General features: G+C 41.5%; 1 protein-coding gene across 7 annotated transcripts in view; it reads right to left on the reverse strand.

The window, feature by feature from the left end:
• Positions 1 to 2234: 2234 nt before the first annotated feature.
• The window catches only part of DCLRE1C (DNA cross-link repair 1C), a 37373-nt gene continuing 27144 nt past the window's right edge, over positions 2235 to 12463 (reverse strand). For 2 of the 7 annotated variants that reach the window (XM_037846502.1, XM_037846501.1), the window contains exons 10-12: positions 11031 to 11119; positions 9087 to 9184; positions 2342 to 3988 (exon numbers count right to left, since the gene is read on the reverse strand). In XM_037846502.1, coding sequence (XP_037702430.1) covers positions 3087 to 3988; positions 9087 to 9184; positions 11031 to 11119 — 1089 coding nt within the window. In that variant the 3' untranslated portion in view covers positions 2342 to 3086. Of the gene's footprint in view, positions 3989 to 9086; positions 9185 to 11030; positions 11120 to 12463 lie in introns of all 7 variants that reach the window. The other 5 variants (XM_037846498.1, XM_037846499.1, XM_037846497.1 and 2 more) reach the window with 5 other exon arrangements.

Genomic DNA, 12463 nt, shown 5'->3' on the forward strand with positions numbered 1-12463 from the left:
AATGACTGCAAAAACACAATGGAGGTAAAGAAGAGTTTTCTTGGAATACAGGAGACCCCCTAGGGTATCTCTTAGTACCATCATGCCCTGTGAGTAAAGTCAATGGAAAACTGCAACAACCCAATCCAGGCAGGACTACCAATGACCCAGAAACTTCAGGAATGAAGGTTTGGGTCACCCCACCAGTCAAAGTACCACAGTCAGCCGAAGTGCTTGCTGAGGGTAAAGGGAACATGGTAGTACAAGAAGGTAGTGATAAATATGAACTGTGACCACATGATCAGTTACAGAAATGAGGACTATGATGGCATGAATATTTCCTCGTTTTGCTATGACTGTATTTTTCATTTTGTATATTTAAATTATAGGAAATCAAATTTAAGAGTCAATGTTACTCAAGGACTTGCACCCTATTCTGGAGAGATTTAGTATGTTTCCAGTTGTACATAGGGCAGTTGACTATCATTAGGTGAAACATATGTCTGTTATTGTGTTCTATATAGAGATTAAGTATGGTTTAAGGTTATGTGTTTCACTGCCAAGTTGACAAGTGGTGGGCTGAGATGGTTAGGTGATGTTGCCCAAGCGTCTGGTCAAATAAGCACTGGTCTACCCGATACTGCAAGGACATTTGTGGCTGGTTAATAAACCAGAACGCAGGTTTATTAAATCAGTCAATACATCTGTGGCTGATTACATCAATGAAGGGTGGGTCTTCCACAATGAGAGAATTCAATCAGCTGGATTTAATCCAGTCAGTTGAAGACTTTAAGGGAGAAGAGAGAGAACCTTCACTTCTTTGGCTAGCCAGTATCTCCTGAGGAGTTCATTGAAAATCTTCAAAGTTGCCAGTTCGCTGCCTACCCTACAGAATTTGGACACGTGCATCGTGCCCTACAGAATTTGGACTCATGCATCCTCACAGCTGCATGAGACACTCTTATAAAATCTTTTATTTTCAGGTATCTCTTGTTGGTTCTGTTTCCCTAGAGAACCCTAACAAATACACAGAGTAAGCCCCATATTTAAGTACCAGCCATTACTCTGTACTATGAACCTATGCTTTAAAATCTCTGGTGGCCACAGTCTGTTTCAGTATAGTTAGCCCATAATTCATTCAGCCAGCATTTACTATATGCCTATTACATTTGAGTCTCACACATAAAACAATGAAAATGTGGCAGTATTTACTATTAAATTAATGGTGTGTTTATAAACTGCTGAGAGTGCTAACAACTTAGCAAAATGAAAAAGCACTTTAGGACATAAGCCATACTATTAAGATTCTTAAGTGTCAGTGGATGTATATAAATGTATATGGTTACATTCAATTACATGATTTATGATAATGAAGTATAACTAAATTTTAGAGCTATAAATAGTGAAAAGGCTCTGGGTTTCCATAAATGGGCCTATTATAGTTATGGCTAGATACTAACCCAGTGATTTCTAATCCCTACTGGTTCTCTCCAGGGATTTTTATTCACTTTGAATTTATAAAATTTAAGAGTATTCTCTTTGAGGAGATGGGCAATATGGAATGAATTTGTATAATCCTGCCCCAATCATACTGAGTTTGTATTGCTACATATTGAAAACTGCAGTATTTTATCATATAGTCAGCTCACAGCAGCAGCTGAAGTAGAAAAGAGGAGTCAGCATTTCGTAAATGATGGAGTTAGGAGGATAATGGAGGGAAAAAAAAGAAAGAAAAAAGGAAACCTTGTATTTTATGCGTTTTCCCCCAGCCACCTTACTACTCTCATACTAACCTCCACTGGTGTACCTATTACTGAAACTTACTACTGAGTACTTCAGGGCAGAGACCCTTCCCTTAAATTGAATGCTTCAGCATATTCCTCTAAGACCAATAGGAAATGAGTTGAACCAGCCTCCCAACCTCATCCCCTTACTCTCAACCCTATTCCTTACTAAGTATGTCAGTAACTTCTCCCCATCCCTTCTCTCCTGAAAGTTTATTAACTGAAGCTTGACACCAAGGAGTCACTGTCCACTTTTTACCCCCTCAAAGAAGCATCCTCCCATTTAAACAGTCAAGTCTAATTTGCTCTGCTACCAACATTTGGGAATGCAACATCCCCTTCTACAGAAACAAGAGCCTGGCTCTTCTACATTGGTTCTGAGCACCAAGTTTATATTCTCCTCTCCCACCAACATTTAAGTCTTGTCATCCTAATTAGTCTTGCACGTCCAATACTTACTTTTAGTCGAATTACCGTGAGGCAGGATGGTGCATGTCATTGGTGGTTTAACTGACCTACTGATTGTGTTTGATACTTGACTTAAACTTGAAAGTGAAACCTCTGCTTTTGCTTCCTTAATATATGAAATATCAGTGTTTGCAAATTTAATAAAATTTTATTAAATCCTCATACAAAATAATGCAAAAACATAACCCACTACTTAAGGCAGGTGAAAGACTCAAAGAACATACACATAATTTAGCCATTTGATCATTATGTATTTTCTTTTAGGTCCTAATTTTTCTAGTTTAAATTTTACCACTGAATTTATACCAAGGTTCTTAAGTGATGTATTTTGAAATTTAAGGTGATTTTTCCTATACCCATCAGTTTATTATAATAGATCCAAGTTTATTCTTTCAATTTATTCAAAAGTGCTTTTATGACTCAGGATATGGTCTATCTTGGTGAACGTTCCACGTGCACTTGGAAAGAACATATTTTGCTCTTATTGGGTAGAGTGTTGTATACATGACAATTTGATCGCATCACATATTTGAAGTGAGTTTCTTGTGGACTGCATATAGTTGGGTTATGTTTCTTGTTTTTTATTCTGGCAATCTGTCTTTGCTTTGGTGTGTTTGGACCCTTTATATTTAATGTAATTATTGATACATCTGGATTTAGGTCTACCATTTATTATTTGTTTTCTGTTTGTTCCTTTTGGTTTTTGTTCCTCTGTTTCCCTTTTACTGCCTTTTAGGTTATTTGAATTTTTAAGGATTCCACTTTAATTTATCTATTGTGGTTTCAACTATTATTAATTTGTATAGGTCTTTTTAGTGGTTGCCCTATAATGAAGAGTTTTTAATTCTTAAATATCTAAGAGTGAGCTGCTTTTTTATGAACTACTATACTTTCACCTGATGCCAGCTTCTCATATAAATATTGTAAATGTTCTCTTTTAGGTAGTTCAGCCTCTGGAGTTGAGGGAATTTCAAAGTCAGAGGAGCCTTGTGAATCTGCATTTGAGCTAAGATTTAGTAACCTCTTCTCTTCAGGTGTGTGATTCCCACTATTTATAGTAGTTGGTTCTCCAACACTAGGTACTCTATTTACATCTTGATTTCTGCTTTTAAAATCAGGGTAAGCATCCTTTGGACAAAGTACATTTTGCTCCAGCTGGGGGGCAGGAATATTCTCTTTGATTCTTGGTCTGTAGCCACCTTTGTTTAAGGAAGTGATATCACCACAGTTTCTCTCTTGGGAAGATAACAAAACAGTGTCAGATTGGCTGTCCCAGCCTTGACTTCCCTGTTCTGATATGTGTGTTGACTGAGAAGAATTCTGGGAAGAGATGTGGGTTGATTCCCCATCAGAGTCACTGAAAAGCTTTGGAGACTGAGATCCCCCTGCCTCTGTGGATGAAGGGACATTTTCCAAACCATCATTTGAGATTTCATTATTTCTTTTAAAGAACACTTCCCACTGTGGCACATCCACATCAGACTTGTGCTGGTGACATGTCACAGGATCCAGATCACCTTTAAATGAAGTTGCAATTTCTAATTCTTCTTCACTTTCACCGTTGGATTCTTCACAATCTACAAAGTTTGCCAAAAAAGAGGTTTCAATGCATGTTGTGCTTTGTCTTGGTCTTCCAGGCTGGTTTTCTGATATTGCAGTCACAGAAGATGACTCAGAGTGAAGAGTCTGCTGGTCTGGAACCTTGTGCCTTAAAGGTCGTGGCAGAGGGTCATCAAAGAGATCATCATCTTCCTCCTCTGTGGGAAAAACAAAGAAAACACGTTTATAGGAAGCAAAAGGGGTCAACTGTGCTTTTAATGAAGATCCAATTTGTAGCATTTAGCTACATTTTTAATTGTTGGAATTAGAAAGAATACTGAGTTTCCTCTTCAAAAAGAAATTAAAAGGCTTCTTATGCTTGGAATATTATGAACAATTTAACTACTACTCCTAAACTTTTTATAATGCCAGATTTGTGTTCTCCAAAGAAGGCCGCATTGCCTTATATCAGTTCCCAAACATGGCTGACCATTAGAATCATCTGGAGAGCTTTTATAAAAATATAGCTTTCTCTCTCATTCCAGGCCAAATGAATCAGTCCCTGAGGGTGGGAGCCAATAATTTGATTTTTATTTAATTTCCAAAGTTCTACTGCTGATTCTATTCATCCGCCAGGTTTGTAAACCACCCACAAGAGAGGTTTGCAAACTATGCTCTTGCAAATAGTAGATGCTCAACTGTGCTGGCAGATTTAATGAAAAGACAACAGTTACTTGTTTCCATGTTTTCCTTTTATGGACATTTTATTAATTTCTACTTTGTGCACAAGGCTGTGGTAGATGCTAGAGGAACTCAAAGGAGCTAGAACAACTTTAACCAAATATTGAATAAGCCACATTAGGTGTCAAGAACTAGAAGTCCACGAAATTCATTTTACTGATATTTAAGCATGTTGTAGAAGCATATCCTAAGCCCAGTTTGCTTAAATTCGTAAAATGAGAAAACCTTACTTGGAGAATGAAATTGACATAATTTTAATATATGAAATTTCTTAAAATGAGAAGGAATTGGGGGGAAAATAAATATTTTCCTGCCATTTAATGTCACCTAACCTAAGAAGAAGAGAAATTAAATGCTTATGAGACTGCTATGTATGGCAACTTACTGTTCTACTGCTGAACCTGGTACTACCACCAGATTCTGCCTCTTTACACATCCATTCTTGTCATTGCCCAGTAGGCTTTTGAACAAAGTGGCCAAGGTGGTAGGGATGGAGGTTATAGATGGGCTCAGCAACATGGACTTCCACTCACCAGGGCCACTGCTGAGTGCCTATTCTGCCAGTAGCAGAGACCAATACTCAGTTCCTGATGTGGCACCATCCTCTGGCAGTATTCAGCCATTACTAGGTTGATTATCCTGGACCACTTCCACATGGAGAGAGTGTTTTGTTCCTTCTGGAATAGACACTTACCTCTGCATATGGATTTGCCTTCCCTACAAACAATGTTTCTAACAAAAATACCATCCAGGGACTTAGAGAATGCCTTATCACCATCATGGTATTCCACAGAACATTGCTGCTGATCAAGAAAATCACTGCACAGCCAATGAAGTGCAGCAATGGGCTCACACTCATGGAATTTACTGGTATTACCATGTTCTTCAATCATCCTAAAAGAGCTGGCTTGACAGAAGGGTGGAATAGCCTTTTGAAGACAATTATGGTACCAAATGGGAGGTACACCTTTCAGTGCTGGGGCAGTGTTCTCCAGGAGGCTGTGTATGCTCTAAATCAGCGTCTACTCTATGGTGCTCTTTCTCTCATAAGTCAGGATTCACAGGTCCAGGAATCAAGGGGTGGAAATGGGAATGGCACCACTCACTATCACCCCTAGTGACCCACTAGCAAGATTTTTGGTTCCTGTTCCTGTGGCCTTATGCTTTGTTGTTCCACAGGGAGGAGTGCTTCCACTGGGAGACGCAATGACTTCATTGAACTGGGAGTTAAGACTGCCACCTGGTCACTTCATGCTCCTCTTGCTTCTGAATCAATAGCAAAGCAGGGGATTACTGTACTGGCTGGGGTGACTGATCCTGACTATCAGGGGGAATTAGCACTGCAAATACACAATGAAAGTAGAGAAGAGTTTTCCTGGAATACAGGAGATGCCCTAGGCGTCTCTTAATACTACCATGCCCTGTGATTAAAGTCAATGGAAAACTGCAACAACCCAATCCAGGCAGGACTACCAATGGCCCAGAAACTTCAGGGATGAAGGTTTGGGTCACCCCACCAGGCAAAGAACCACGGCCAGCTGAAGAGCTTGCTGAGGGTAAAGGGAACATGGAATGGGTAGTGGAGGAAGGTCGTGATAAATGTCAGTTATGACCATGTGACTAGTTGCAGAAACAAGGACCTTAATGAGTATTTCTTCCTCATTTTATGTCTATGTTCATGTATGTATGTGTGTGTATTTATATATATTTATATGTATGAAATATCTTTGTTTTCTTCCCTTCCTTATCTCTTTATCAAATAACATAAGATGTAGTAATATTAGCTAACTTTGTATCACAGTATTTAAGTTAGAAGATATAAGAGGTGTGAACATCCTCCAAAGACTTTGCATCTTCTTGTGGGGAAAGGGTTAGTGTGTCTTTGGTTGTACACAGGATAATACTGTCTTTACTTGGAGATTAAGTGTGATTTAAGGGCGCCAAGAGGACTGTGGTGGCTAGGCTATAATATCAGTTATTTAAACAAATACTAATAGACGTTGCTGTGAAGGTATTTTGTAGACATGGTTAACATCTATAGTAAGTTGACTTTAAGTAATTTTACCCTTGATAATGTGGGTGTTCCTCATGCAATCATGAGAAGACCTTGAGAGTGAATCACGTATACCAACAAAGGAATGTTCTTAATCTTAACTTGCATTTCTGTGGGTCTGAACTCGTTTGTAACTCTTGGAAAATGTATTATCAGCTAAGGGTGGACTCATTTGTGAACAGGATCCTCTAATCCTATTTAGGTGTAGCCAAACTGAATAAGGGCAGGCCGTAATCCATATGACTTTTGAAACCTTATTAAGAGAAGAAATTCTGACATCAGGGGAGCAAAAAGCCGGGAGTCAACGGATGTAAGACAATCCAAATAAAAATCCCAACAGTAAGCATTTTTGTAGAAATTGGCAAGCTGATTCTAAAATTCATATGGAAATGCAAAGGACCTCGAATAGCTAAAAGGGCTTTGAAAAGAACAAAGTTGGAGGAGTTAATTACCTGACTTCAAGACCTATTATAAAACTATAAAAACAAGAAAGTGTGCTATTGGTGTCAAGATAGACAAAGAGATCATGGAACATAACACATAGTCCAGGAATAGAACCACTTATATATGGTCCATTGATTTTCAACAAAAGTGCAAAGTCAACTCATTGGAGAAAAGATCTCTTTAACCAATGGCACTAGAACATTTATGTCCACATACAAAAATATTAACTTAGATCTGTATTTTGCACCACATTGGAGAAAATCTTTGTGACTTTAAGAGGTCAGGCAATGACTTTTTAGCTATAACACCAAAAAAAAAAAAAAAAAAAAAAACCCATAAAAGTTAAAATTGATAAATTGGACTTGATCAAAATAGAAAACTTCTGTTCTTCAAAAGACCTTGTTAACAGACTTTAAAAAAAATGAGCAACAGACTGGGAAAAGACCTTTGTAAAGCACAAAACTCAGTAACAAGAAAACTCAATTTTAAGAAAAACAGGTAAGGATTTGAACAAACACTCCACCAATGAAGATATATGGTGGCAAATAAGCACAGTTAAAGATGCTCAGCATCGTTAATTATTAGGGATACAGCTACAATACGACTTACTCCTAGGTATGAAAGCATATTTCCATATAAACATTTGTACACGAATGTTCCTGGCAGCTCTGTCTGTACTAAGAACCGGACACAATCCAAACATACATCAACAGTGAATGGATCAACAAACGGCAGCATTCTGTAAAACGGAACACTACTCATCAATGAAAAAAAATGAGCTGAGGATACAACATGAATGAATCTCAAATATACTGAGGGAAAGAAGCTAGAAAGACTGAATGATTCCATTTACCTAAAATTTGAGAATGTGAAAGCTAATCTATAGTGATAGAAAGCCAATCAAGAAGGAGTAAGAAGGAAGAATTCCAAAGTGGCACAAGGAAACTTGGGGTGAGGGATATTTTCATTATCTTGATTATGGTGATGATTTCTCAAGTGTTTGCCTATGTGAACATGTATCAAATTGGATACTTCACATGCAATTTAAAGTGTATCAGTCATACCTCAGTAAAGCTGTTTTTAAAAGAACCTAAAACTAAGTATGTAAATGATAAGGATTAGAAAAGGCATTGCATGATAGAGTTAATATTTGAAATTCATGGAATTATTTTTCTAAATTTTTTTTAATTGTTGAAACAAAATAAGTGTGTTTCCTTCAGACATCAGTAATAGGCTCACTATATTGGTCCCAGAACTGGCACGGATGTGTTTTAAGTTAGACTCTAAGTGACAGGAAAGGTGGAAATGGAGATGAGAAAGACGTGGGTGAGAATGCCAGCCCTACCACCCACTTCCCGCCAGGCTTTGGGCGATTTTCCTCACTCTAAGCTTCCATTTCCCCATCGGTGAACGGGACTCGGTTTGTTGCAGGGCTCCGCTGTAACAGATGCCGTGCCTGGCACACAGCAGGTGTTCAGCAAGTGGCATCCTCATCATCTGGCACGTCCTGGTCACACGTTAGCTGTGTTGGACGGCAACTGGTTCTCACCAAACAAAAGAAACCCAGAATCCTTCCTAAGCACCAAGTCTGTCGGCTTTAAAACAATAGGGCTTTCCACAGAACCAAAAAGTTCTGTTTTCTACTTCAGAGCTGACCTCTGCCCTTCCTTGGACAATGAAAGAAACAATGAGAAAACGTAGGAAAGTAGAGAAAAGCCACACGTATAAGCACTGCTGACTGATCTGATGAGAAGGGATAAGGGAAAAGCGTCCACTATCACCGTTTAACTACCAAGTTGGAGGAAAGGGTCTGGGATTACAGCACAGCCTCTCCTTATGGGCAATACAAATCCTAGGGTGCGCCTCCAGAAAGCTCGGAACGCCATGCAATATAGCTCAGATCTGTCCACCACTTGCTTTAAACCTGTGCAGGAGACCAAACCCGACCCCTGACTGGACAGGCTGAAGACAGGGGGCAGAGCACTCCTGAGACTCCATGGCAAGTCTGTGCTCTGTTGGGTCCCAGGTCCGCCCGCCTGGAGCACCTTGAGATGCTGGCCCAGGAGCAGGCCTCTCACCGGAGTCTGGGTAGTGGCTTCTGGCTCGCTTCAGTTTCCCGAGAGGTTTATACATTGGCTCAGCACCTTGAGAGGAAGATCGGCATAAAGGCTTTAAGCTGCAAGGAATCAGAAAGGTTTATTCTTCCTTTTGGGAAAGAGGCTGGAGTATGAGCATCGTTTCTGGAGATTACAAAAACCTGACCATGGAGAGAACCACACAAGTACTTTTAAGAATGGAAAAGCAATGTTTAAAAACTAAAAATCACTTCAACATAATAAAGTGGTAACTACAAGCTCCTGAATAATAATAACACCTCCTGGCATTCAGAGAGAACAGGGAGCTAGCTCCTCCCTTCCCCTGTTTAATGGGGTTTATATGTATCCTGCAAGAACCTCACAAATTCGATCTGTCCTCTCTAGAGGCCCACAGGCTGACTGCTGAGACACAGGAGAGAGTGTACAAAGGCACAGGAAGGCGGTTTGAGGGTGTCCTGCTGCTTTTCAAGGGCCCCCTTGTACCAGGCTCCCAGGAGCCTTTAGGATTACACGTCACACACCCACCTGGAGAAAGCCCTCCAGGTCCCAGCCTGACCCTCAGTTACAGCCACAGCCATTCTCCATCCCTCCCACCCCTCCAGAGCCTCCTCCTCTCCTGGGTCATTCAGCAGTTCTCCCTCCCTCGGCAACTTTTTCAAAGTGACGCCCCCTCCCCCATCCACCCAAAACAGCATTGCCTGATTGAAGCACATGGGGAATTTGCATTTTAACCAACCCCGAGTGGTTCTTCAGTGCCGTCAAGTTTATGTAGGTTCAAGCCTGGTTCCATACGGAGCATTTACTTTAAATCCCAGCTCTGTTAGGATCAAGCCTCTGGACTGGCGCCTCAGTTATTACTGTTTGTAACTGTCCACTCACCGTCAAACACATGCAATCTTCTCACTTGTTATTCCTTCCTCAACAACTGAAATCTGGCTTTGCACTCACCAGTCCTCTGAGAGCACACACATGCCCCAGATGCCAAGTGAAGGGGACACTTCATGGTCCCTGCACTCTTTGACTGCGAGACTTTGCTTCCACCTCACGGCTCCCCTCCCCCCCACTCTCCTCCTACAGGAGGGAGCAGTGGCTGCTGTGTTGCCCCAGCTCCTCCTCGAACACGCTCTGCAGAGGCCTGGCCTCTGCTCGTTTCACTAAGCAGCTCTGGGTGAGCTCCTGCCCCCTCACTGTTTCAGACGGCACCTGTTCTCCCCATTCCTGAATCGGGGTCTCCAACCCAGAAACCCAGGCCTCTCTCCAGAGCTCTTGACCTTATTTTCCACTATCGTGTGGAAGTGTGGTCCTCTGTCCTCCTCATGGTCTCCAGGATGGAGCCCCTGGCTCCTGGACCTCATGGCCTCTCCCTCCTCTGGCCCCAAGCAGAGCGGCTGCAATGTGCCTCAGTTTACCCCCTCCTTCCCACCAGGCTCTGAGCCCTGAGAAGCTCAAGACAGGGCCATCTCCATCAACCTGGGCCCCAAGCACAGGGCCTGCCATCAGAGGGCACTAAGAAGTACTAAATAAAGTGATGAATGAAACCAAATGAGAGGTGGCACGTGGCACGTGGCAACAGGAACAGGTCTCTAGCATCACTGTCATGTCCCCACTTTAACTGATCACTACCAGGCACTGGGCTGGCTGCTTTTCATATTTCATCTCCAAATCCCTGAGAAACCCATCTGGGGGGCAGGAATATTCTTATTTTGTGGGTTAAAAATTCCTAGCTCAGAGACATGATCTGCCCAAGATCACAAAATGACAATTCAACCTGTATATTCTGCCACATTATGAACTAAAATGAAATCCTGAGAGGAAAAACAGAAAGGAAAACCAGAAAATCATCAAGACACAGACAGGTTCTAGATTTATAAGCATCCCGCAGACAGGAAAGGGAGCCCCACAGGTCCCAGAGCAGCGACTACTCACATTTCTCCAACTTTGTCCAGCGTGGCGCCCATGGGGATGACGTTTGGGTACACGTTCATGGGACAGATGTAGCTCAAGAAATCCTTAATCTAGAAGGAAAATAAAACAGATCAACTATTTCTAGGGAGACAAAGGGAGGCCAGAGAATGAGAAGCAGTAACTTATTGTTGCAGTCCTTGAGACATGGTACTTGGGATCACCTGGGGGCGCTTCAGGAAAAGAAATGGCCGACACCCAGGCCCACTGCAAAGAGCTTTCTAACACCCATCTTTGGGGCACCTGGGAATCAGCATATTTAAACATTCCCCGGCTGTTTCTGTTCCACAGTAAGGGCTGAGAATCACTATCAAATGAGATTCAAAGATCTTTCATTTTTCATATCACATTAGCTCCCTTGATGTTTAACAAATGCAGTGAGTCAGAATTCAGCTGAGTCTTCATTAACTACATCACACACAAGAAAAAACAGGTGTTAGCAGTACCAAGGGAATTGTAGCTTCAAGGCTGCTTGATTTGTTCTTACGGCTTATTCTAATCCTGGCAAGGACAGTCACATGCAAACGTCTCACCAGTACCTTGGTTTTCTGTAAAGCTCAGAGAGCTACACAAAGGAAGCCTCAAAATGCCTCTACACCCCACAGGCTTCAACTCTGCCCTCATGAGATCCTGGTGATTTTGCGACCTTGGACAAGAGGTATGAGGCCTCTAAGCTTAAGATTCCTTAGCTAAAGGTATAAATGAGAAAATGTACGTAAAGTGTTCAGTCTGGTACCTGGGACACGGTTAAATGCTCTCTGAAATTCTCCATGCTGAATCTGACAGAGACAACACAAAGGTTTTTATTCCCTTCTGCAAATGGGGTGACTGGGGCACAAAATAAATATCTGTATCTAACTTTTCTAAATATAGGACTGCACCAAAAGAGGAGGAACCCAGGAATTATCAGTAACTTTACATTACAATAAAATGGCTATTTTGGTTAAAATAAGGCAAAAAACATGAAGATCCATTCTGTAGCTGTTTTTCATGCACACATACTTTTGAAGTTTCAGAGGAGGTACGCAAATAGAAACCATTATCTGCTTGCCCACCCTCTATCTGGTTTGCACAACCACTCTGAACTTGCAGCTGGTAGAAATCCAAGGTTTCTAAAGGGATTACAGACGAAGGAAGTATGGTCGGGCCTACCCCAGAGAATGACCCATTCCTTCTTCTCGGAGAGGAATGGACACAAGGAGACAGGGCCTCAGCAGAGGAGCTCGGGTTCTCTCTGGTACATGCCCCAGGCCCTTAAAGCAATATTTGGAAACAAACCAAAAGGAAGTGAGATTTGAACCTTCTATCAGCCTGTTGGTTAGAACGGTTTTCAGGACAGCCTGGCTCTCTCTGCTGGCTGGTCAGAGCCCGTGGGTACCCTCCCCTCCCAGGGCAAG

This window comes from Choloepus didactylus, chromosome 8, assembly GCF_015220235.1.
Source record: "Choloepus didactylus isolate mChoDid1 chromosome 8, mChoDid1.pri, whole genome shotgun sequence".
Classification (NCBI taxonomy): domain Eukaryota; kingdom Metazoa; phylum Chordata; class Mammalia; order Pilosa; family Megalonychidae; genus Choloepus; species Choloepus didactylus.